Source organism: Gracilinanus agilis, chromosome 4 (assembly GCF_016433145.1).
Source record: "Gracilinanus agilis isolate LMUSP501 chromosome 4, AgileGrace, whole genome shotgun sequence".
In the NCBI taxonomy this organism is placed as follows: Eukaryota; Metazoa; Chordata; class Mammalia; order Didelphimorphia; family Didelphidae; genus Gracilinanus; species Gracilinanus agilis.
The window spans coordinates 503374761-503401623 of NC_058133.1; the positions used below are offsets into that span (position 1 = coordinate 503374761).

General features: G+C 51.4%; 1 protein-coding gene across 1 annotated transcript in view; it reads right to left on the reverse strand.

Moving 5' to 3' along the window:
- The window catches only part of CUX1 (cut like homeobox 1), a 233096-nt gene that overhangs the window by 78311 nt on the left and 127922 nt on the right, over nucleotides 1–26863 (reverse strand). The window contains exon 8 of the mRNA XM_044675633.1: nucleotides 24252–24318. Coding sequence (XP_044531568.1) covers nucleotides 24252–24318 — 67 coding nt within the window. The remainder of the gene's footprint in view (nucleotides 1–24251; nucleotides 24319–26863) is intronic.

Consider the following 26863-nt stretch of genomic DNA (forward strand, 5'->3'; position numbering starts at 1 on the left):
GAGAGAGAGAGAGAGAGAGAGAGAGAGAGAGAGAGAGAGAGAGAGAGAGAGAGAGAGAGAGAGAGAGAGAACACAAATTGGGTAGCCAAGTGGAAAGAAAGATTATGATTCCAAGAGTTTCTCCATTACAAACTGGGGTTCATATATAAAATATGGTGAAAGAAAGAAAAAAGGAAAGGAGGGAAGGAAAGAAATTAAAGAAAGGGAGGGAGGGAGGAAGGAAGGAAGAAAGGAAAGAAGAGAAAGAAAGGAGGAAAGGAAAGAAGGAAAGAAAGTAAAGAAGGAAAGGGAGGGATGAAGGAAGGAACAAAGAAAGGAAGGAAGGAATGAAAAGGAAGGAAAGAAGAGAAAGAAAGAAAGAAGGAAGGAGGGAAGGAAAGAAAGTAAAGAAAGGGAGGGATGAAGGAAGGAACAAAGAAAGGAAGGAAGGAAAGCAGGCAGGAAGGAAGGAAAGAAGGAAAGAAAAAAGAGAAAGAAGGAAGGAAGGAAGGAAAGAAAGAAGAGAAAAAAGGGGGGGAGGGATAAAGGAAGGAACAAAGGAAGGAAAGAAAGAAAATAAAGAAGAGAAAGAAAAGGGAGGGAGGGAAGAAGGAAGGAAGGAACAAAGAAAGAAAGGAAGGAAGGAGGGAGGGAGTGAGGGAAGGAAAGAAGGAAGGAAGAAAGGAAAGAATCTCATACTAGACTTTCTGCACTAGTGGTCAACTGTATAATGAATGTCATAATAGCAACTATCTCCCAGGGCTGTTGTAAGGATCAAGTAAAATCATCTTTACAAAGTGCTCAGTACAATGGCCAGCACATAGTAGGCACCTAATAAATGCTTGGTCCCTCCCCATTCCCTCCTATAATTTGAATCCTTTTGTAAAAGCCTCACTTTGTTCAAGGGTTCAGAAAGTCGCTCGCTTAAAAGCAAGCAGAGCACTAAATGTTTCTGGATGATGATATGAAAAATAAAATCCCTCCTCTGTTTCAGGGGAACCCAGGAGCTAAACACCCCATTGGGCTCCCAGCGGAGCTGCCCTGGAGGGCGATCGAATCTCTCCAGAAAGATTTCCGAGGCTTTATCACACACCACGAGGCTTCCCAAAGAACCAGCCAGGGCGGCGGGCGGCTGGCGGCTTCGTCAGCGAGACCATTCGCCTCCAGGTTCCTCTTCAGCCTGTTCTCATTTCAAACCCCCTTCAGTCAGGATAGGCTGCTCCACTCTTCGAGCCCAGCTTAATGGTTCCAAGAGTTTCTCCATGACAAACAGGGGTTCAGACGTAAAACACGGTGATTGATTGTACAAGTGTGTCATGAAAAACGATCGCTGGGCTGCTGGAAGGCACCATGTGGGCCTGTCTCTCCGCGGTACACAATTCATGCCTGCCTTGAAAATCCCAGAGCGCACAGCTGCAGGGCTGGCTGAGACACAACGGGATGGAACGGTTAAAATAGGACTGGAGGGACCCAGGAGCGAGGGGCTGACTGCAGAGCTCTCCCTGTATATATTAACTTGTTTGGTCCTGACAGCCACCCTTTGAGGGAGGTGTTGTGCTTATTCTCATTTTACAGGCAAGAAAACTGAGGCCCGGAAGGGAAGAGAGCAGAATGAGAACAGTGTCCAGTCCCAGCAATATTGCCACTGATCAGCTGTGAAAGACTGAGCTAGTCTGATCAATAGGAGGATCCAAGATGAAAAATGGTGCCCCCCCCCCCCCCCAGATGATGAAATCTGGGGCAAAGTGAAGGAGATTTTTTTCCATTTGATTTTTCTCGCATTCTTTCTTTCTCAGCATGGCTAATGTGGAAATCGATTTTACGTGTCTGCGTGTTTAATGGGTCTCCTATTTCTAGCCTTCTCAGTGGGTAGGTGAAGGCAGGCAGGGAATTTGGAACTAAAATGAAAAAGAAGCCCAAACCCCAAAAACCAGAGGGCTAGAGGTGAGGAGACTTTCCCAAGTCTCACTGCTGATAAGCATCTGAAGCAGAATTCAAACTCGGGACAGTCTGGGTGTCAAGTGGGGTCCCCTCGGCTGTCTGAGGCAGTCCAGTGACTTCTACTGAGAGGCCCCAAAAGATGAGGTGAGCCGTCAGAGGGGCCCAGCCAGACCCAGCGCGCTGCTTTCGCCCGGGTTCCGCATCTCACCCCGTTCCACTTCCCCTCGGCTGGCTGCGGGCAGTGACCCAGGACCTGCTCCGAGGCCTCACTGCCCACCTCGCAGCCCCTCCAACGCCGTCTGGGGCGCCTCCCAGAGGCAGCCGCCGCCGTCAGCTTCCCCAGCAGAGGAGAGCGTGGCCAGAGCCTCCTGGGGAGAAGCGTGTGGAAAGGGAGGCACGTGATGGCGGACGGGCTTGAGCTTTCAGTCCACCCCGGGGGATTTGGGCCTAGCTGTGGGGTGGAGCGGCTCTGGCCCGGCACCATGCTGGAAGCTGCTTCTAGAATCGGGTCAGTGCCCAGGCCTGCCTCTGGCATTCAAGGTCCCCTCGGCGCCAGGCAGGAAAAAGGGAACAGCTGGGCCCGGGGAGCTGCGCTGCACAATGCAGCCATTTTCAGGCTCCGGCCAGACCCGGCCTTGTTCCCCGAGAGCTTCTCCTTCCTCTTCCTGGCCCTCTGCGCCGCCTCCAACTCCTAAGTGGCTCAGGGGCCCCTCGAGCACGGCCGTCCCCAGATGGCTCCTGGGGGGCCTCGTGGAGGCGTGGGCAGGGGCGGCCGTCCCTGCGAGTCCGTCATGGGTCAGGGGCCGCCCACACGGCCCCAAAGGATGCAGACGCTGAACACCAAACGTTCGCTTTGTCTCCAGGACAACACAGGCCCGTGTGGGAACGCGTGAACTCCCCGAGCGCAGCCCCAACCCGGAGCTGGACCGAGTGCGGAGGAGAGACCCGGACAGCCTGGGCGCCTTGGGCCAGGCAGACTCAGGGTCCGGCCTGGGCCAGAGCATGGACGGCTCCATCTGGCGAGATGGGAAAGAAGGGAAAGCAGACGGGCCGAGGCCTTCTAGAGGTCTGAGGAAAAATGGGCTCCTGTCTGACAAAAGGAATGTCCGGCTGTTTTGGCCGAGGAGGCCCTGCCTGAGCTCTGAAGGGAGAAGAAAAGGGGCGCAGTGAGCCGGGCCCCGCTCGGATGCAGGAAGGAGGCCGGAGCTGCCATGTGGCCATCCTCAGGGCGGCTGAGGGACAAGCGTGTGCCAAGAGGGCCCGGGTCAGCTCTGCTCCAGGACAGGCCCTGCTCTCATCTGCAGTGCCAGGCGGGCCTGTAAAGGTTCCCTGGTTGGACGCAGGACCCGACCTCCCCCACGGCCGGCCCCCTGGGCGCCTCGGGCAGGTGGCCCAGAACGGGGCGCTGGCCGGGGAGCCTCTGAGGGCCCTTCTAAGGACGGCTCTGAGCGTGGCCTCTCGGCGTCTCCCCGACTCTGATCTCCACGAATGCATTTCAGATGCTGCTTCTCTTCTCTCGGCAGCCCTCGGACAGGCCGGCAGAGGCCCGCATAGGGCCTGCAGCCGCTCCTCACCACCTGCCTGAGCCGCCCCTTTCTGGGACGCTCCCGCAGGGCTTTGGGTGGCGAAGGGGCCCGCTCCGATGGGAACGTCCAGGGCGGATGCTGTTTGTTTTCTGTCCTTTTCATGGGAAGCAGACGTGCTCCTCACGGCCCGTGGAGGTCTCCAAAGGCCGGGCTGGCCTTCCCGGGGTGGACGGACGGAGGGGGCGGACGGAGGGGGCAGGCCCTCTCCTGAGCCTCTCCTTGTGCTCATCAGGAGGGAAGCTACGAACGTCCCTTTGCTACGTTCAGCGACGTTCAGGAAAAGGAAAATCACCATTAAAGTGAGAGCTGCTGGCCAAGTGCCCCCCTGCCCCCTCCCCCGCGCTGACTGCACACACAGGGAGAGCCTCGGAGCCGCTCCCAAGGTCCGGCCTGCCGGCCCCCCACGGCTCGCTCAGGCCTCCCTGATCCGGCCTCTCTGGCCGCCGCCTCCCATTTGGCTTCCACGATCAGGCTGATGGATGGCTTTCACGAATGACGGATTCTGCTCGGCTACGTCTGCCCGTCTCCGAGATGACGGCTGGCGTCCGGCGTCCTGGCACGTAGAAGTCCGACCCACAAGACAAACGGCGCGGCCTCCTCTCTCGGCACCGACAGTCTGGCTTTGCCCAGTATAAGTGTCTTCTGTGAGGCCAACTTGCAAATGAATAACGGCCGGCCCGGCGTTGTTTGTAAAGAGTTACACAAAGCAGGAGGCCGGCAGACTCGCTGGCCCCGGAGGGGCAGCTTTCGTTCTGATGACACCAAGTGGCCTCCCGCCTCCTGCCTCCCCCATCCGCATGGGAGCTCCTCGTGCGCAGCCTCCTGCTCTGCCGGCTACAGCCTGAGCACCTCTGGGAGCCCCGCTCGGGGCGCCCCTTCAGCTTTGCACCCTTACGAGCAGGAGCTGCAAACACACACGTGAGCGTCCCTGAAAGCACAGAGGAAGCTCCCGGCCCGCTGGCCACACGCTCCAGGAGGAGCCAGAAGGATGTCACTGGCCCGGCTCTGCGACGTCCTGCACGTGTGCATGCGAGGGAGGAAGCATGTTAGCGGGCCGGACCTGGAGAAGCCAAGACTCGGGTTCCAATCCTGCCCTGGTCCTGGAGCAGCTGGGGGAGCCTGAACAAATCCCTGAAGCCCCTTCAGTTTCCTCATTGGCAAAATGGAGGGGCTGGCCTGGCCCCGACCTCCGTCCTGTCCCGGCTCTGTGAGGACTCTGAACGGCCTTCGGTTTCCCGGATGCCTCATTCGGTTAACCGAGACAAACCCGTACGGAGCGCCTGGGGTGTGCTGGGCCCCGAACATCCCCCCGGAAACGGAGCAAAGCCCAACTTCCTCCTTATCGGAAGCCCAGAGGAAAAAGGAAGCTTTTATGGTTTCTTTTCTAGGGCTGCAGTTCCCATTGTGAGCTGCTCCGAAGGCCCCGAGAAACAGGTCAAGCATTCTAAAGTGATTATCGAATAAGGAAGGTTTATTTGTATTCTGTGAACTATAAACGAGGAGACAGAAGAGCACGTGGCCCGAGAAGGGAGCCTTACATAAGCGGGGCCGCGGGGAGCGCGCGGCGAGGCGGCCGGGCCTCCGGGGGGGGGGGGGGCTAATGGAGGAGGAAGCTCTGACGCCCTTCTGGGCACCGAGAGGCTGGGATGGAGGGCCAGGAGAGGCGCCCTGAGCGGCCCTCCCAGAAAGGCATTCACGAAAGGAAATGGTGTGCGTTGGTGACCACGTCCTGCTCGAGGAGAGGCCGCACGGAGGCCCCGCTGCCGGAGGCTGACCTCCCTCCTCCTCGAGCTGACCACGAGCCGGACTCCGGCGTCTCCCCCTGCTGGACGGGTGGCTGGTGAGCAGCAGACGCTCCCCGCAGGCTTGGGGCTCGGTGCCTCCCTTCGTGGCCTCGGCCGCTTCCCCCACGAGTCAGGGGGAGGCACGCAGTGCCAAGGTCCGCCCAAGACGCTGCTCCCTCGGCGGAGCTCCAGCCTCCTCCAGCCTCTCCTGGGAATCCTCTGGGCCTGCTGTCCCCCTCCCCCACCTAATCAATACAGAATGAATTCTTTCTCCCGGCTCAGGCTCCAGCCTAGTGCCATGGCAGTCGCACGCACCGGGGCTTCCTGAGCCCCCACTTTCTCACGGGGGACCCCAAAGGCCACAGGTCTGGTCCGAATCTCGCGGCATGCAGACAAAGGGCAGGGGGTTTCCCCTCCAGGAGTGGGGTGCCCCAAGAAGCCTCTGGCTCAGGCAGGAACCCCATTCTGCCATCGCAGCTGAACTACGTGGCACCGCCTTCCTGCACCTCGCCACCTCTCTGATGATGCCCCTCATCCTGGGCCGAAGCAGCATCTCGCTCCGGTCCGCGCCCGCAGTGCCATCTGGATTCCTGTGTGAGCCCAGGTGGGGATGCCACTGGCACGGGGCTCCCAGCGTGGGGAACCTCTTCCCATCTCGATCAACACCCGCATGAGAAAGGTCCATCTCACAAGCTGATCGGGCACAGAGAGCGTCCAGGGTTCAAAGCAAACGGCAGCCAGAGGCGAGACACGGCCCTCCAGCAAGGTGGCTCCGGAGGTGGCTCATTGACCATATCAACAAGCAAACCAACAAAAACCACGCGATTCTCAATAGATGCTGAAAAAGCCTTTGACAAAATACAATACCCATTCCTACTGAAAACACTAGAAAGTATAGGAATAGAAAGACCTTTCCTAAAAATAATAACAGTATATATCTAAAACCATCAACAAGCATCATCTGCAATGGGGATAAATTAGAAGCCTTCCCAATAAGATCAGGTGTGAAGCAAGGATGCCCATTGTCACCTCTATTATTTAACATTGTACTAGAAACACTAGCAATAGGAATTGGAGAAGAAAAAGAAATTGAAGGTATTAAATTAGGCAATGAGGAGACCAAGTTATCATTCTTTGCAGATGATATGATGGTCTACTTAAAGAATCCCAGAGAATCAACTAAAAAGCTAGTGGATATAATCAACAACTTTAGCAAAGTTGCAGGATACAAAATAAATGCACATAAATCATCAGCATTTCTATATATTTCCAATACATCACAGCAGCAAGAGGTAGAAAGAGAAACACCATTAAAATCACCTAGACAATATAAAATACTTAGGAATCTACCTGCCAAGACAACACAGGAATTATACAAACACAACTACAAAACACTTTCCACACAATTAAAACTAGATCTAAACAATTGGAAAATCATTAATTGTTCATGGGTAGGACAAGCTAACATAATAAAAATGACCATTCCACCCAAATTAATTTACTTATTTAGTGCCATACCCATCAAACTACCAAGAAACTTTTTTACTGAACTAGAAAAAACTATAACAAAGTTCATTTGGAAGAACAAAAGATCAAGAATATCAAGGGAAGTAGTGAAAAAAAATGTGAAGGAAGGTGGCCTAGCAGTACCAGATATTAAACTACTGCAAAGCAGCGGTCATCAAAACAATATGGTACTGGCTAAGAGACAGAAGGGAGGATGAATAGACTTGGGGTAAGTGACCTCAGCAAGACAGTCTATGATAAACCCAGAGTCCAGCTTTTGGGACAAAAATCCACTATTTGACAAAAACTGCTGGGAAAATTAGAAAACAATATGGGAGAGATTAGGTTTAGATCAACATCTCACACCCTACACCAAGATAAATTCAGAATGGGTGAAAGACTTGAATATAAAGAAGGAAACTAAAAGTAAGTTAGGTGAACACAGAATAGTATTGTTTAGTTTGTTTTTTTTTTCAGTCATGTCTAACTTTTCATGACTCCATTTGGGATTATCTTGGTAAAGATACAGGTGTGGTTTGCCATTTCCTTCTCCAGCTCATTTTCTGGATGGGAAAACTAAGGCAAACAGGGTTAAGTGATTGGCCAGGGTCACCCAGCTGGCAAGCGTCTGAGGCCAGATTTGAACCCATGAAGACGAATGAGTCTTCCTGACTCTAGGCCCAGCACTCTTATCCAGCATGGCGCCGCCTCGCTGCCCATCTTCCATAGCTGGAGAGCTGAGGTCAATTACTTCAACTATATTGTTGAGAGGGAAACATTCTGTAAACCTCCAAGCACTCTAGAAATGTGGGCTGCTCTATTATCATCAGTCATCTGGACGGGATAACATTACTGCAGATTGCTATCATGGCTCTTGAAATGTGAACCAATCCGAGAGTGTGAAGTTATTATTAGTGTAATATTATTTAGAAGTATTTTCTTATTATAGTTTTTAAAGGCGCTACCGTCTGCCCACTGGATAGGAGGCCAGCGCCAACTGTCCTTCTGCATCAAGTACACAGCGATCTCAGACGGCTTTAGATTTATTTTCTAATCTTCCAGGGGCAATCTGAGATGAGTTCCCTCTTTGCCACGTGAAGAATGCCCTTGTCTAGTGCTCTACACTCATCTCCACTAGCCCAGGAACTCCAAATCAGATTGGATCCCCAAGACATCCGCAGGAAACCGGATGAAAGGATGCAGGGTCCGGAGGGGCTCAGAAGGGAAGCTCCCTGAGAGTAGGAACTGCTGCATTTCTTGCATCTGTTTGGTGCAAACCTATGTTTGGTGACTAACTGATGTTAAATATTATCTCCTACCTGGTGACCGTGGGCAGCCCACTGAACCTCCTTGGTCTCAGTTTCCTCATCCGTAAATTGGGGAGGCTGGACTAAATGGCCCGAGGTCCCCTCCAGCTCTCCGACCTTAGGAATATAGGGTAAATGCCTGAGCAGGCTGCTAAGCTGGGGGAAAAGTGCTCTTCTAAGTAAAAGGCTATGGTATTATCATCCTTGACTCCAGGAACATTTTTCTGAGGAATAGCACCCAATGAGATGCTGCCAGAACACTTCACAGAAAGACATTTTCTCCTTTTTGGCACTTTGGGTGCTTGATAATGGCTGCACTCCATCTAAGGCCTGAGTTTCCATCTGAGTGTGGACAATAGCACTATATTATTTTCATTATCAGACAACGTGTTAAAAAGTAATCAGGAAAATGCTCTCTCACCATAGGATGTAAGCTTCTTGAGGGCAGGAACTCTTTCCCTTTCAGCTTTGTATTCTCAGCACTTAGCACAGGACTTGGTACACACCAGGTACTTAATAAATGCTTGCTTGCTTGACTCACTGATTTTCCAGGTGGGCAGGAGCCACCCGGCACATTTCCCTGGCACATTCCCAAGAGCCTAGGACAGTGATGGTGAACCTTTTAGAGACCAAATGCCCCAAATGAGCCCTCCGCCCTTACCCCAGATAGGGGTGGGAGGAAGCGCGGGGAGAGGAGCAGGGGAGCAGCCCCCTCCGGCACGCATGCCATAGGTTTGCCAACACGGGCCCAGGATCACCTACAGGCCACAATAAGGCACTGAAGGCAGGCATAGTGTGCTTAGCTAGGCCAAGTGCAGCACTAAACTGAAACGACCCCTTTCCAAGGCCTTTGAATATGGAAAGGTGGATATAATATATATGTATAACACAAGAGCCCTGGAGAGTTCATCTGCTGGGTCTTAGTTTCTGCCTCTGTAACATAGCGCTGTCAGGCTGAACGGTAAGGTCCCTGTGTGGGTTTTTCATTCCATTATTTGCTCATTCAATGAACATTTATTAAGGCCATTTCAGAGACCATAAGATGATACACTGAGTTGGAAGGGCCCTTCAAGGCCGTCGGGTCTGACCCCTTTATTTTATAGAGGAAGAAAAGGAGGTCTAGAGAGCAGCCGAGAGAGGCCGTCTACGGGCAGCTCATTCTCTTCCAAACAGTCAGAAAAAGAAGATGGCTGCGCTGGCCTAGGTGCCCAGGTCCCCGGGGACACGGCCTACATTTGCTGGAATAGGTCGCTCTCGAGTACGTCCAATTCCCTCCTCTCAGGCCAGTCGGCGCCTCTGTGCTGGGTATCATAGCAGAGTTTATCCAAGGGGAGTCATGAATGTGGAGCATCCCTCCTGCTCACTGGACCTCCTTCCTCTCAGGTCCTCAGAGAAAATGGCCACACCTGCATCTTTGGGCCATCGTCTTGTCCACCGGCTGCCCAGAAAGGACAAGAGCTTGTAACTTGCGCTTCCGTGTTTGCCCCTTTGGGTAAGTTTATCGCTGGACTGGGCAAAGGCAATAGTGCGTATACAACGTCGAGGGGCCCTGAAACCGCTGAGAACTCACACACAAGACAGGCCAACGGCCAACATGACCAAGAGAAGGCGGCGGCCTTGTTTCTAGACTAAGCAATGGCTTTCTGGGGCTCAGGGACGAGGTGAAGGAACCCAGACTTTATTAAAGGGAAGAGAGTGAAGGAAGGATATGGATAGATGATAAGGTCATGTGGGTAGGCTTGGATCGACACGAACTTTATATTATCTTCTAAGATCATCTTCCCAGAAAAAGGGAGCAAGTGACAACGAATGATGGTTGTATTCCTATCGAGCCATTTGGGAAAATATTTGTAGAAATAGGTATAATTACAAGAGCCTGAAGCACATTTGTATTTTACAAAATGAATACATAAATGGTCGCTGGAAATCAGGGCTTCTTGACCCTTCCTTGTGTTATGGCTCTCTTGGGGGGTCCGACAAATCCTATGGATGGACCCCTTCTCAGAATAATGTTTTCAAATACAGAAGATAAAGCACATTACAAATGAAACCAATTATGCCACCATAAAGATATTTTTTCAAGCTTATAGGACTTTTGGAAATCTATCCACAGTCCCTCTGTGGAAGCCAGGGTAGCCCTCCGTGTTCTAAACTATCATTCGGCATCTTTCTACTCTTCGTTTTCCCAGCTCCTGCTGTGGATGAGACTGAGCCGGGAGTGACATCACGGCCACACAAGAACTCTCCAAATGGACGTCTCACGGGCCCGTCCGACTCCCAGGGCTCTGCTCTTCTTGGCGAGCACCTCGATTCACCTCTCGGTCATCCCTGGCCGCTCCTTCTTGCTCACTCCCAATCAGCAGCCCAGGCGTGCTGGCCCCGTCTCCATTCGCAGAGTGACCCCACCTTCCTTCAGCTCCTGCAGCGTCAGCTCCCTGCCTGGCTTCTCTGCTCCAACACCCGCTCCACGGGAGCTGCTGAACCCCGAGTCTGAGCAGGCCCGCACCCCCTCTAGAGTAAACACAACGCCGGTTTCTCTGCTTGGCTTTTAAGGCTCTCCATCACCCCTTTCTAGACTCGCTTTAATTAATTAGATCACGTCTTGCCTCCTCGCCACGTTCCTCTGGCCAGGCGGCCTCCCTCGCGCCCTCTCCTCGCCTCCGGCTCTCGGAACCCCCGGCTCCCCTGCTCCCTCCTGGGGGAAGTCCAGCTGCCTCCCAGCCCGCCACAAATTCCCAGGCTTGATTTGGCCCTTAGCCGTCTGCACACGCTGCTTCCCCACAGACGAGGGGTGGCTCAGGGCCGGGTCTGGGTGCTCCCGCCGCCTCGCCAGGCCCTGGCACAGAGCGGCGGCCCGAGAAACGCTTCTGGAGTTTGTAAAAGTGAGCATCGCTGCGACCTTTGGATGCCCGAAAGGGCTGCAGGAAGGGGAGTTCGGTGTGTTAACTCATCGGACCCTTGTAACGACCCCGAGAGGCAGGTGCTGCTATTATCTCCACGTGACAGATCAGTAAACTGAGGCTCAGAAGGGCCGCCCCGCTAAGGATTCGAAGTGGACTCGAGTCAGGAAGGCCCACGTTCAAGTCCTGCTTTGGCCATAGTTTGCCGCGTGACCCTGGGGAAGGCCCTTTGCCTCGGTTTCCTGATCTGCAGGACGGGGACAGCCCCCTCCCTCCCCGGGCTGTTGGGGGGACCGAATGAGAGAGACGGTGTGAAGAGCTTGGTGAGCCCTAAAGTGCCAGACACGTGCTAGACATTCTTGTATGATTATTGCTCTGGCGGGTAGGTTCTGCCGCCGCCGCCGCCTCTCCTAGGTTCAAAGACCGTGAGCGAACCAGAGTTCTGCTCTGAAGGGATTCTAGCGGGGAGGACGACGAGTGCAGATCGAGCACAAAGAGGGTCGATACCATTCCTACGAGAGGCTGAAGAGAAGGTGCTCAGAGCAGGAAGAGAGGGGAGCCCTGGGGGGCCCAGAGCAGGCACCCCATAAAGGAGGGCTGATTGGCTGACTAAGCCTATGTCCAGGCAGTCAGAAGGAGATTTTTAGCTGCCCGATGCCTGGCCCTCAGGAAGCCTGTGACTTAAGGGTCCCTTTCCAGAATGGCAGGGGCTTCCTTGGCAGGCAGGGTCAGGGCTGTGAAAAGAAGAGGGACGGAAAACTCGAAGCATTCGAACCCAGCTCCGGGTGGGCAGATGTGCTTCTGCAGCCCAGGCTGCCACGTTCCTCTTTGGGGAAATGAGCCGCTCTGCCCGTGGTGGCGGAGGGGTTAATCCTGGCTGCTAGAGAATGCCCCGAGCCTGTACTCTGCTCATCGGAGCATTAAATCTGAAAGCCCCAGAGAGCCGTGCACACGGGCAGCGAGGGCGATGCTCGAACGTTCTCCATTAAAAATTCATCTCGCAGCCTTGCCACTGTCCTGGCTCTGGCTACAAGGAGAGCTGGCGGGGGGAGACGAGACACCCCACTGTCTTCCTGGCAATTGGAGACATTCCTCCACAAACAGCACCTCAGGAAGAGAATGAAAGGGCAAACAAAGCGTGAAACAAATCAATGAGTTCAATTATCTCTCTTCCCCACCCTGCCTTTCCTATAGGAAATGTTCCATTCTTAGGGCCGTTCCAAGAGAGCCTTAAATGGCGGCCAAGAACAAGATCCCTGTCCATCCTGGTTGGGTGTCCAGCTGCTTGGCACCGCCTTTAATGGGTCTAACGCCAAACCCAACTGGCCCAGGGTCACCGGATGCCCTCTCGTCCTCGCCTCTCGGAGACCCCAGCCCGCTTTATGCTCGTTATGACCACCCTCTGGGGCAGATAACACACTGCATGATTGCCTCGAGCTCAAATGCTGCGGCTCCCATAAACACCAAATTTAGGTTTTAGAAGGCACTTATTATATGGCTATTAAATTCCAATTGACTTTTTAAGGATATGTTTATTGAAACATTAACAACTGTGGAATAGCTGGAGCTGGGAGGAGGCCGTCCACATCCAGGCCTTAAATGCATGGCGACCAATTAAGATCTAACGCTCTTGTCCTGAACAAGAAGAGGGACTGCCCGCCCGCCTCACGATGCAAACAGAGAAAAGTCTCAACTCAATCAGACCTTTTCTTCATCAGAAAACGTCAGCCTATCAAGGTCCCCAAAGAGTGGGCGAAGCAAGTGGCATTTTCCATCAGCACCACCAAGCACCAGCGGCCAGAGAATTCTGTTTTCCTCCCAAGTCCCTCGAAAGTGCTCTGGCCACCGAGGCCAAGAAGGTATGAGGGGGCCAGGGGTCCCCCGAAAGCCCTCTCAGAGGCAGTCACTGCAGGACAGACGGGCGTGATGGATCCAGCTCTTCATGTGAATCCATGTCTTCTGCCATAAGGGCTCCTCTCTGCTCACTCTCCTGTCAGGGTCTCTTCCTTTTCCAAATTTTTGTCACTCTTCTTGTTCTTTATATCACTTCTGTTTCCAAACCCATCATACCCTGAGAGCCACCCCTTATCACAAAAAACAAGGAAGCTGGAAAGGCGGAGGCTAGGCGGGGACGAAGCAGTTCGGAAAAATTAACCAACATTTCACCTAATTCTAAGAGTAGACACGATGCTCTGAGTCCCCACCATACACGGAGGGTTTGCTGATCCCGGGCTGCCAGGCCTCCTGACTCCCTGAGCCATCCTGTATCATACAGACCCATGTGGGAAGAGGGAGTTTTCTGATCTGGGAGCTCCCTCAAGCAATGGAATCACAGTTCAGCTCCTACCTTATACTTAGGCTCATGTCCCCCTAAAAGGCTTAAATAATCTAAAGCAGGGGTTCCCAAACTTTTTTGGCCTCCAGTCCCCTTTCCAGTAAAAATATTACTTAGCCCCCTGGAAATTAATTTTTTAAAAAATTTTAATAGCAATTAATAGGAAAGATAAATGCACCTGTGGCCGTCACTGCCACACTTTCCCCCCATACCCCCGATCGCTACAGCACCCACCAGGGGGCAGTGGCGCCCACTTTGGGAATCACTGATCTAAAGGATTAAGGATGAGGACTCAAGGATCCCTTGGGCCCAACACAGACTGCTGCAGCGGGTGCGCCACCATGGAAGATCTAGGGCTGAGAGGTCATTCAGCCTTTCCAGGCCATTATTAAGCAAACTTTTTTCTTTTGGTTAAATATTAAATTGTTTGTGAGCACCTCATTTCATTCCAATCCAGAGCCTGACCCACTGGATCAGCCAGAGTTGGGCCTGGCCTGAAAGTCCAGTTTAAGTCCCTCTCCAATTACTTGATCCTTCCCTATTCCTCACTAACCCATCAACCTCTTCTTGCCATTCTGACCTCTCCCTGAAAGTCATTTTTTTCTATGGTCCAGGCCATTGGTTTAGTTGGTCACAGACCGACTTTAGACCAGAAGCACATATTAGTAGTATCACCTCCCTGCTCCATTGCTATGAACTGGAATCTTGCATCTACCTGGCTAGGAAAGATCTCAGTGCGTCCACATCAAACTTATCCACCTTTGACTTTTCTTCTAAAAAAAAAAAGAGAAAAGAAATATATAATATCCATCTATCTATCACCCATCCTATCTATCTATCTATCTATCTATCTATCTATCTATCTATCTATCTATCATCTATCTATCTATCTATCTATCTATCTATCTATCTATCTATCTATCTATCTAATCTATCCATTTATCCACCTACCTATTTATCCATCCATCTATCCATCTATCCATCTATCTATCTATCTATCTATCTATCTATCTATCTATCTATCTATCTATCTATCTATATCAAATTTCCCATAGGGCAATTACATCAGTGGAGACCTATCTATCCATGTATCTATCACCCATCTGTCCATCCATCCATCCATCCATCCATCCATCCATCCATCCAACTATCTATCTATCTATCTATCTATCTATCTATCTATCTATCTATCTATCTATCTATCTATCTATCTATCTATCTATCTATCCCTCCCTCCCTCCCTCCCTCCCTCCCTCCATCCATCCATCCCTCCATCCATCCAATCTGTCTATCTAATTCTAGACCTCAAAAATACATGAACAGCAATGACTGAGAAGGGAGGAAGAAGTCAACAATGGGTCAAGTAGCATTTTTATAGGCCAAACTCTATGTCTGCTAGTGGGGTATAAAGACAAAAATGAAGCCGCCTCTGCTCTCAGGGAGCTTCCTTTCTCTTGTGAGGAGACCAGAATAAATAAATGTGTATAAAATGGATGCAAGAAAAGCAAGACGAATACAAAGAGCATAAACAGGGTATACCCCAAAGCTTATTTAGCTGAGAAGCCCTAAGACTTTTGGGATACCTCGTCTCTCTGTCTCTGCCCACCCCCTCAGCTCGGTCTCTCCCATCCCCTCCACTTGGGGGTCTACCCCCCCCCCCCCAAGCTGGCCCTGGGCCTTCTGCAAAGCTCTGGGGGCTTGTTTGAAACGCTGTGTGGGAAAGCTCTGTTGAGCCAGTCGGGTAAAAGGGATTTGTTTTTAGAGTGAGATGGAGGAAATCTTTCAAGGCTCTCCCAGGAGCCCAAGACAAAAAGGAGTGACAAACCCAGGATGAGATACTACCTATAATGCTTTATTTATAAGATCCCTTTCTCAAAGGGCTCTAGATGCTGCGCGCGCGCACACACACACACACACACACACACACACACACACACACACGTACATGTACGTACACACAGCCACCATAGAGCTGGCTATAAATTTCTCTTTTAAATCTTTTTTAAGGTTCAAAGGCTTTCAGGTCCTTTATTTTTCCCTTTGGTGCATTGTTGCCTTTCCCAGACCTGCCAAGGGTCAGATGCAGCTGGACAGGCATCCTCCTGGCTACTCAAAGGGATTTCCAGGAGGAAGGGAAGAAATGGAGCTTTTAAAAAAAATGTCTTTTTTCTCCTCTTCCCGCCCAGCTCCCAGCCATAAGGAAGCCTGGCCTTGTGAAAACAGCAGTCCAAAGCTAGAACTCTGGGGAGGCTCCAATAGCTACTCTTGGGCTGGGAGCCAGAAAACCAGAAACCTGCCTCGGAGGGGTCTCCTAATCCCGATCCTTTAGGTGAGCTTCAACAGAGTCCAGGGCCAGAAAACCTCCTCAGTTTTCCAGAATGGGCAGTTAAGCTCCTCTGGAGATAAGAACTTTGGGAATGGAAATAATCCGCCAAAGTTATCTGGGAAATAGGCCGTGGCTCTTCCTGAGGCTCTGGACAGGGGGCTCTTTAAGCAAACCCGTCCCCTGCCCAGGCCATCAAAGACTCCTTCTCCTCTATTTTTAGGGAAATTATTTTAACTAGGATAATAATTATAGAAACGTGTACTGGAAGTGATGACTCATCAAAAGGACAGGAAATAGGAAACTTTAGGTCCTTAAAGGTACAGCAAATAGATGCGGCTTCGGGCCACACAAGCTTGTCTTTCACATTCAATGGGGGAAGCCACTTTTAAGTACAGTATGTACATCAAAATAATTACAGGGTGCTCAGGAATCGTCAGGATTCCAAGTTCTTTTTAGCCACGGTCCCCAGAGTCCCCCGGATGGAAAAGTACAAAAACCAGAGAAAAGTCAGCCCACTGGGGCCCGGGATTTAGAGACGACCAGTTTGTGCCTCTTCCTCGGAGGCTCCAAAAGTAAATACGTCGGGGCTCAAATCATGGGAGAGAGCTTCGAACTCTGAAGCCTGATATAAGGGACTCCTCGTTACGATCACCTGCCTCAACGACAGCCACTGCAGATGGCTTAACGAGACGTGTCACGACGGCGGATCCAGGGACAGATTCAACGGGTTAGGCGGGTGCCTGGGGGTGTGGAGCACAGCGTAAACGGCCAGACTTGGAGGATGGGTCCGTTTTATGGAACTGCTTTTTCTGCCCTCTCTTTTTTCTTTGTTATAAGGATGGCTTTTTGGATGAGGGATGGGGAGATACACACATGCACACACATCAACAAATACATCCATGTAGATGATTTAATATATTATATAATAGAAACATATGTGTTATTTAACACAGGATACTTATATAATATTATATGTAACACTGCCTAAGTATTATTTGTATATGATACTTATATATCCTATATTAATACTTATCACACACACACACACACACACACACACACACACACACACACAGAGCTCAGCTCGGTCTCCTAGAGCATGCTGCTTCTCACTTAGAACATTTCTGGGTTAGAAAATGAAACTCGTTTTGGAATCAGCCAACCGTGGCACACTAGGAAGGGAAACTGGCGGCCAGAAATATTTGTACAACACCTTCCCAAAGAAAAAGGATGCGGGTACGCCTGGAGTTGGGGACTCCAGGAACCCTTCCTACTCTTCCCGGGTAGGGATAAAAGAGTGGCTGAATTTAACAAAAAAGAAAAGGCCATTCTGGCTCCTTAAGGGATTTAAAGACATTTTTTTTTTTAAAATCAGAAGGTAAGACTGTGAATAATACATGACAATAAAACAAACGCTTACTTTCTTTTTTAAAAATGCATGTATTTGGCATGAATTTGGATAAAGGGCAGGTTAAGCCCTTGCTGTCAAAATATAATGGACTGGTGGGGCAGCTGGGTAGCTCAGTGGATGGAGAGTCAGGCCTAGAGACGGGAGGTCCTGGGTTCAAATCTTCCCAGCTGGGTGACCCTGGGCAAGTTACTTGACCCCCATTGCCCACCCTTACCACTCTTCCACCAGTCAATACGCAGAAGTTAAGGGTTTAAAAAAAAAAATGGACTGGGAGCAGTCAGGTGGCTGGGTGGACAGAGTCAGAAGTGGAGAGGGGAGGTGCTGGGCTCAAATCGGGCCTTAGACATTAACTAGTTCGGTGACAACTTGGACAGCCTGCATTGCCAGCCCTTACCGTTCTTAGAACCGATACAGAGTATAAGACAGAAGATTAAGGGTTAAAACCCCCCAACAACGTGACGATCCATACTAAAAGCACGAGAGATGACGGCTCAGGACCGACACGGTTATTCTAAAGAGACGCTACCGATCCGGGATACACAGCACGAATGCCGTCGGTGCGGGTCACCATTCAGGACCATCTTTCTTGGTCTGGCCATTAGCCGCGGGCTCTTTCCTCTGGGCTCCGGGGTCACGAGATGACAACGCCTGCGCCCAGCGCCCTTTGACCTTGTGCGTCTTTCTATGGCGCTCACGGCGAGAGGAGGGAAGAGAGAAGGAAACGTGCACTTCTATTTTGTGACCGAGCAGCCTTGATCACAGGCACAGAGAATACACTGCGCATCTGCAGGCTATTCCTTCCTCAGGGTCTCTGCTAAGGCCTTCATTCCTGACAAAAAGCCTGATAAGGAAGGAAGAGGACAAGAACAACCTTAAAACTGGGGAAGTTTTGCTACGTGGCTATTTAGGGGGGGGGAAATGGGTTTTTGGGCCGGGAAAATCTGGGAGGAAAAAAAATTCTCCCCAGGCTAATGTGAGCTGGGAAACATGTCGTCTTTTGGTGAGAGTCAATATTTTCTTTCATCAGAGACTCAGAAATTCAGCCCACATGTTAACAGTAATGTCAGCAGCCTCCTGGATGTGTTAAGCGCGGCGTCCTTTTGCTAGCCGGGGTCGCCGGGACGGAGTGAAGAGGTGGCTCTGGAGTCCGGCTGAGACAGGGATTCGCGGGCTCTCGGGCCAGCCAGCCTTAGGACCGGGGCTGGGAATGAGGGCTCGCTGCGGCCACTGAGCAGAAAGGCCAAGCGTTCATGGGGCTGCCCCAGGCCTCCTCTGGGAGGGGATCCTGAAGGGGAGAAAGACGTGCCACCGAGCACCGTGCCATCGAACGCCGTGCCACTGAACGCCGTGCCACCGAGCACCGTGCCACTGAACGCCGTGCCACCGAACGCCGTGCCACCGAGCACCGTGCCACTGAACGCCGTGCCACCGAGCACCGTGCCACTGAACGCCGTGCCACCGAGCACCATGCCATCGAACGCTGTGCCATTGAATGCCGCACCACTGAGCGCTGTGCGATCGCCTTCCGTTCCAGGATCTCCAGTTCAAGTTGGTCAGATCTCGGCTGGCCGGGAGCACGAGGGGCGTCCTGAAGGGGAGGGGGCGGCGCCGAGCCGAGACCCCGGCCGTGCCGGATCGTCTGCAGCCCAGAAAGGCTCTTACACAACAACTGCTCTGGCAAAGCCCCCGATGTTCCAACAAACATGAAACTGTGCTCGCCATTTGTCGAAGGAATCTCTGAGCATTAATAAACATGAAGACGAACCTTCTCCCTCCCACTCTCCATGACAGCCCCAAACAAAGACCAGCTGTATTCATCAATGGATCCTTGTTCTGTGCATAAAGGCTAATTACATTTTACTTCAAGCCTACACATGGAAAACTTTGCTGTTTCCATCTTGTCACATTCAGCTCCTGATCTGCCAGCTGACAAACGGCAAGGACGGCATACAATGAGCCGGGGGGCCATTCGCAGCCTCGAGGCGGCCGCCGGGGAAGGGAGGCCCGGGACGGTCCCCCCCACCGTCCAGCCTGCGGCCAGGCCCCCCGGCCTTCTCGGGCCCAGGAAGGGCTCGCCTCTCCGGGCCGTGGGGTGGCTGCTGGCAAGCTTGGTTACGTAAGCCGGCGTCCACGCTTTCCACCGGAGAGTGAGCGGGCCATTTCTGAAATCACCAGAGAAGAAGGAGAAAAAAGAAGCCTTTATGGAAGCTCCCACCGCAGCCCTCAATGTTTTCTGACAGCCTGTGAAAAGGCCTGCCTGGGGAGGGAGGGCAGGGGGAGTCCCAGAGCTCCCGGAAGCACGTTTAATGGAACCATCAGGCGGAAGGGGGGAGGAGGAGGGCAGAGCTGGCCAGTGACCCCTGCGGCCTGCATGGGTCCTCCGAGGCCCTCACAGAAGGGAAGACGTGCCCCCCCCCCCCCCCGCCCCCATCCCAGCTCCTCTTCCCCCGGGCCGCCATGTAGGAACCAGACCAGAAGGACAAACAACGATCAGCCTGGCAGGTCTCTTTTCTGCAAACAATCTGAGCAGGGGGCCGGCGCGTCTGCCCCACGGCCTGTGGGCTGGGGGGGTGTCAGGGTGATTGGGGGCCTGACCTCTGACTTCCCTGCTGGGGGGAATTCTTGGTGTGGAAATTCCCTCTCCCAGCACCACTGGAGAGCCTCCCCTGGGCCAGGACAGAATCCGGGCCTTCAGGCTGAGGCCAGCTCGGTCTCCCCCTGCCGCTGCCTCTCACTCGGAGTGTTTCTAGGGTGGAAGTCAGACTCCTCGTGCAGGGAGGCGAGTCGGCCACCAGCGGCGTTGGCCGGACGCCCCCCCCAAGGAGAAGGAGGTGGCCCCCCCCGGGGGTGGGCACTCCCGGACCCCCCCTCCGAATGCCCAGGGACACAGAACAAGACCCTTCTGGCCCCTTCCGGACCCCTGTCCAGGGACGGCCCAGCATGCCCACCACACCCCAGACATGCCCTCAGAGAGCCTTCCTGAGCCCAGAGAGCGCCGGGGAGCTCAGGCCAGTCGGTTTGGTCATCGGCCCCAGACGCCCACCAGCCGGAGCGCCGGCATTCCTGGATGGGGACATGGCTTGGTGGTTGGCAGCGAACACACGTGTGGGCGCTGGGGCGGCCTCGAAACAGAGCCGAAAGCAGAAGGTCCAGGCCCTGCCCCATGGTTAGCGAGGGGCCGTCCTAGGCAGGGCCTGGCCAAAGTCATGCAGGCCACGCAGGGGAAGGAGGAGAGGAGATGGCTGGGGAGGCCCCACTTGGCAGCAGGCGCCTGACAAACGCTTCCTGTGGGATGCAGTCTGGCAGCACGTGGGGCATCCATCTGTGGGGGGCTGAGGAGACAAGGAGCAAAGGAGCCCCGATCTAGAGCTGGGAGGGGCCTCACAGACTCTTTGGTGCAGGTGGGGAAACTGAGGCTCGGGGAATGGGGGGAGCTCGAGAGGACTGAAGGTACCTCAGAGGCCATGTTGAGCAGCCCTAGTGCTGAACAGAAGAGGAAACTGAGAGGCCGGTCCAGGGAAATGAAGGGGTTTTTGCCAAGGCGAGGCCACCTTCAGCTAGGGACTACCCTAGTGCAGAGAGCACGATCTGGTCAAGAAGATCCTCTTCCTGAGATCAAATCTGGCCTCCGACATGTGTTAGCTGTGAGACCCTGGGCAGGTCATTTCACCCTTTCGGCCTCAGTTTTCTCATCTATAAAATAAGCTGGCGCAGGAAATGGCAACCACTAGTGTCTCAGCCAAGAAAACCCCAAAGGGAGTGGGAAAGAGCTGGATGCGACTGAACAACAAAGGAGTTAAAGATCAGAGCAGCCAATAGCTGGGGACCAAAGAGGAGGGGACAAGGCAGGGACCAGGCAAAAAGCAAGGTCTGAGGAGGAGTAAATGACCGAATGACCAAGCAAAAAGGCAACGAGTGAACACATGAGGGCCCTTTCTCTCCCTTTCCGGCCTCTCTCCTCTGCCGCTGTCATGCGGCTCTGGCTTCAGCAGCCTCCGGCTGTGCCCAGAGAATGCAGGGGCCGGAGGGCTCACAGCCCAGGGTGCCAAGAAGCACCCCCAGAGCAGACGGGGGCAACGCTCTGGCCAGTGGCCCAGCGGCAGCTCCACAGAGGCGAGCCTTGGAGAGAAAAAGCCAGAGGACGCTGGCGATCCCTGCTCGGCCGCTGCTCTCCCAGTTTCCCAGTGACACGTCAGGGGCCCGGGTGGACGTGGACAACAGAGGCACGAGGCGCCAGACGAGGCGATCCAAGGTTGCTAGGGGAGGGGTGCTCAAAAGCTCGGCAGGCTTCAGCGATCGTCTTGGGATGGAGGGTCACGCAGATGTCTGTCAGGGGGCCAGGAGGTCGTTAGAGGAAGTGAGGCTGACTGGGCCACTTGAGGGGCAAAAATCAGCTACCCAGACTTGGAGTAAAAACACTAGGAAACCGGAGAGGCCCTTTTCAGTGACTAAATAGGATCTATTGATTCATTGATTGATTCGTCTGTCATCTGTCTGTCTGTCTATCTATCTATCTACCTACCTACCTACCTATCTTTGGGTGTGTGTATACGTGTGTGTATGTGTGTGTGTATCCAGCTGTTAAAAGAAGAAACACGTTATCATGAATTCTTTGAAAAAATTCTTCAAACCCAAGAGAAATATGAATTGAAGCCATGTTAAGGGACCGTCTCTATTTTTTCCTTTGGTGAGGACACTCCTCGGGCAGGCGCAGATCTAGGATTATTCTGCCTCTTAAGAGTCTTACAGATTTTGCTTCCTGGGGTCCTGAGAGGCTCAGGAACTCCTTTGGGTCAGAAGGCTAAGATGGGTCAGAAGCAGGTCTTCCTGACTAAAGCCACCTAATATCGAATCAATGAGCAAATGGGTAAACAATAAACTTTAGTGTGGACAGGGCCGAGCCTAGGGAAACAGGCACATCATTCCATTTGCTGAGTTCATTGAAGAGCAATCCATTAGGGGCAGCTAGGTCATACAATGGACAGAGCCCCAGGCCTGGAGTCAGGAGGTCCTGGGTTCCAATCTGGCCTCTGGCACTTTGTAACCCTGATGGTTGAGCCCAATGCACTCTTCTGTCTTCGAACGGATACGGATAGAGAAGGCAAGAGTTTAAATAGGAAAGAAAAGCAAACCATCAATCACTGGCACTGATTAAGCCCCTACTGTGTGCTAGGCCCTGGGTTAAGCAATGCCATCTCTTCTGTAAGGCTAGCGTCTAGCAAGATACCAAAAGAGTTATTACCAAACCGATCCTGCCCCTGGACCCAACGGGTCACACTAGTAGGACTGGCTGGAGAGATGTTATTAAAAGGGGGAGGGGAAGACCACCCTGCTGTTCAAAGCATATTTACGGCTGCTTAACTTGTTATAATGAAAAGGTGGAAAAACATTCTATACCCAAAGACGAGGGAACGTTGATCGAATAAATGATGACGGCCTGTTGAAATGACACCATCTCTTACTCTCACAACAAACCAATATGACAAATACAAAGACCACACGTGGCAAGATGTCCAGGACTACCCGAGGAAGAGATCAGAACAAGGATCAAAATGGCGCACGTGGGCCGCCTGCCTCACAAACACCGTCTCAGGTGATGCTCACATCACCCCGGTAGGCTGGCGCTATTACTGTCCCCATCTGAATGAGGCTGAGGGAGGTCAGGTCTTCCCAAGGTCACACAGTCACTAAGTGGCAGAGGCAGGATTCGAACTTCCAAACTCAGGGCTTTCCTGACTCCAGACCCAGGGCCCTGTCCACAGCGCCACCTAGTGGCCATTGCCCAACTGCATTAAAAGAAAAGAGAGAACATGTCTTTTAGGAGGACCTGCCAGAAACGCCTGGGGAGCCAGTAGAGTCAGGGGCAACACACTAGAGCAGCCAGGTGAGAATGGACTTTGAATGTGAAAATAAAGTTTGATGGTATTAAAAATGCAAAACCCTTTCTTACTGAGCTGTACAAAAACCAGCAGAGGGCTATTCCCCGGGGCTAGAGGGGAGAAGCTCAGGGGGAGGGCATAGCCTCAGCTCCTAATGTCTCCCTCTAGAGCTCGTGTGTGTGTGTGTGTGTGTGTGTGTGTGTGTGTGTGTGTGTGTGTGTGTGTGTGTGGAGCTTTCCNTGTGTGTGTGTGTGTGTGTGTGTGTGTGTGTGTGTGTGTGTGTGTGTATGGAGCTTTCCTGATTGTACTAAAAGCTCTCTGAGGGCAGGAACTGTTTCACCGTTGCCTGTTTCCTTAGCCCCAGAGTAGGTGCTTACCAAATGATGCTTGCTTGGTAGGTAATACGTAAGCTCTCTGCGGCCAGACAGGGTTCTTTTTGCCTTTATACTCTCATATCATTATCTCACATACTATAGGAGGCACTTAAGTGTTTGCTGAATGAAAACAAGTTGCTCTTCTTATTAAATTTATTTTAAACCAAATCTAAGTATTAAATGTAAATTATTATAAATGCAAATACTAATATTAAAATCAAGTATTAAAATGTAAATAGTTTAAGGTTTTTTGGTTCTTTGTTTTTAACCTTTACCATAACCTTTTTTTTTTTTAACCCTTAACTTCTGTGTATTGGCTCCTGGGTGGAAGAGTGGTGAGGGTGGGCAATGGGGGTCAAGTGACTTGCCCGCCTGGGGCCTCGAGCCTCTAAGGGAACCCCGGAGGGATTCTTTCTCCTGCATTTAAAATAGAAGACGGCTGAGCACAATGTCCTGCCCAAACCCAGAATGGCAATAATGGAGGTCTTGGCAGAGGCTAAAGCCTTCTCTGTGCGCCGGAGGCAGAGCGTGGGGGGCACGGCCTGCTCTGATGCGGACTGACCTCCTCGGGCCTCAGTTTCCTCCTCTGTAAAATGAGGAGTTGGGGTAGAAGCTGTCGGAGATCCCCCCCCCCCCGATCACTCTTGGGGTCCTCTTAGGCCACTGGTTGAATAAACCCGCCATCTGGCATCTCTCAGAGTCTGATCCCTGCCCTGACACTCCGGCCAGGCCGGACGAGGCCTAAGAGCTCCATCCTCCGCACGCCATGGCCATCGGGGACCCCCGGCCGGAGCCTCAACCCCCCCCACAAGAGGCGCCGCTCCCGCCCTTCCAACCCAGCCGAGGCGCGAGTGGGCACCGGGGCGGCCTCGAGCCCTCCGGGGAGCTCCGGCGAGCGAGCAGCGGCGACGCTCAGAACTTACTTGGCAGCCGTTTCTTCATCGTATTTGCTTTTCAGGTCAAATAATTCTGTCCGAGTTTTTTCCAGGGCTAAAAGGGAGAACACAAACGGATCAAGTATGGACAGTGGCTTCAGCGCTTACATTCACACATAAGCCGCTCCCTTCTCTGTTTCTGGGTTTGGGGGGCGGGATTCCTAAAAGGCCCTTCCTGACTTCTCGGGGCGCCCACACTTATCGGTCGTAAAGGCATCAGCATGTTCCATGACACCAGGCTACCCCCATTTTTCAATCATTCCCCAATGCTGGCCATTGAGAGCTTGCTTCCAGTTTTTCATCAACTACAAAAAATGCTGTTAGGAAAATCTTTGAAAAGAAAGGCAGCCTTTTACTCTTATTTTTGATGATCCCTTCTTTCAGGGAATAGCCCTAAAAAGGGAATTAACTATTGGGCGAAAAGGTCTATTATTTCTATAGCTTTTGCTTCATACTCCAAAAATTCAAGGAGTAATGAGTGCTCCTGTTTGCCCACTTCCATCTCCAAGATTCTTTCATTCACATCTCTTTGTTTAATTGGGATGTTGAGCATTTTGTCAAAGGATTATTAACAACCCCTGATTCTTTTCTTGAAGATTCCACCTACCCTCTGATACTTTATCTACTATAGATTGAGAATTTTACATATTTTTGATGGTAACGATTTATCTGCCTATTTGCCCGAAGTAGATTCCAATGAATTTTCTGTTAAAAAATAACTATTTTTGTTGTATCTGTTTCTTTTTAAATGTAGCCAATCACATTTATCTTATCTCTAATAATTCCATTTATGTGAGGATTAGAAAAAAGAAAGCTATCTTCCCCACATAAATGACTTAGGCAAATTATTCCTTCTGTATCTTCTGTGGTTTTAATTTTATACTGAAGTCCAGGGACCAGTAGGAATCTACTGAGTCACATGGTGTGTGTGAGATGCGTATTTAAATATATTTCCCACCAAATCATAAACAAATTTCCCAAGTATATTTGTTGAATACTGAATCCTTTATCCACTTTTTATATTATAGAAGTGAATCAATCTTTAGTTTCTAATAAATACTTTATTGAACATCTAGAATATTTGCTCTCTTTGTGCTGAATTATTTCTCTATTTTCCCACAGTATCAGAAACTTTTGAGAAATGCTTTGTAATATATTTTAAAGTCTAGTCATGCAGCGTCACCCTCATCAGCTTCCCCCCCCCCAAGAATATCTTTTAAAATTCTTGTCTACTTTTCCCCCAAAGGAAATTATGATTTTAGCCAGTACTACAGAGAAAACTCTCGGTATTTTGACTAATATCGCCCTCAAATATGTGTATTTATACTTTGACTCTATAACTCTGCTTATTCACGAATGTGTAATTAATTAGGTCTTCCATACATAAGAGGAAAATTGAAGGAGAAGGGAGTAGGAATCCTGGTGATGACATAGAGCAACGGTCGGCAACCTTTTTGGCCGTGAGAGCCATAAACGCCTGCGGAAGGAGCAGGATGGAGGCAGAAGGCGCTGGAATATGGGGCACATCCTGGGGCTCTGCCCGGACTGGCAGGTCAGGAGTTGGAGCCAGATATGGCTCGAGAGCCATACATTGCCGACCCCTGACTTAGAGGAAGTGATGGTGTAGTTAGAGCATTTTATGCCCTAAAATGTATTTAACTTAAATAGAGTTATGAAGCAAGTTTAGTTACACTGGCACTTAGTACAGCTCATAATCTGTCATTTAAAAAAGAAACTGAAAAAAAAAGGACACCAGCTTTTTAGAGAGCTTCTTCAAATTGTTAAAGGCTTGCTATTACCATTTTCCTTGAAGCTGAATTCATAGCAACAGGAGTTTTGTTTCCACAGGTAATGTGTTATCAAATCCTTTTAAAGACAATTTGGAACAGTTCAAGAAAGTGATTCATATTCTTTCACTTGGTGATCCCACTCACAACTGGGTTTATATGCCAAGAGCAGAGAGGGAGGTTGAAGGGAAAGAAGGAAGGAAGAAAAGAATAAAGGGAAGGGGGGTGAGGGAGGGAGGGAGGAAGGAAGGAAGGAGAAGAGAAAAGAGGTTCTCTCTATAAAAATACTGAGAGTGGCATTATTTGTAAAGGCAAAAACTGGAAACAGACTCTGCGTCCTCCTTGGGGAAAGGCTTTAGAAAAGGGGCCTGGATGGATGTAATGGAATGACAAATATGAACTATAGAAATCAATATGGGAGGACATTGCTTAGGAAGTGATGTGGAGGGAAGCCGGGACGAACAAGAGAAGTCCAGAGAGCGCTTAGGAATCTCAGCCACACGCTTAGCGGGTCTTTAAGGAAACGCTGAATTCCTCAATCAGTCACCGCTTTAGTTCGGAGCTGCCTCTTTGTGGGGGGCTGCCCTGTGGAGAGGGCTTAACTGGGATGATGCTGGGGTGTTTGTATGTGGAGAAACTGAATTTATCCATGAAAGGAATTTAGTGTAATGGGCGGCAGCACTGCTTCAAAGCAGCAGGGATGGGAGGACGAGGCTCCTCGATGATCACGTCCCATCTGGGGTGCTTGTGCTCCCCTGAACAAGCCTTGGAGGGGCCAGTGATTTCCCCATTTTCCTCGTAGGAAGGCTGGGC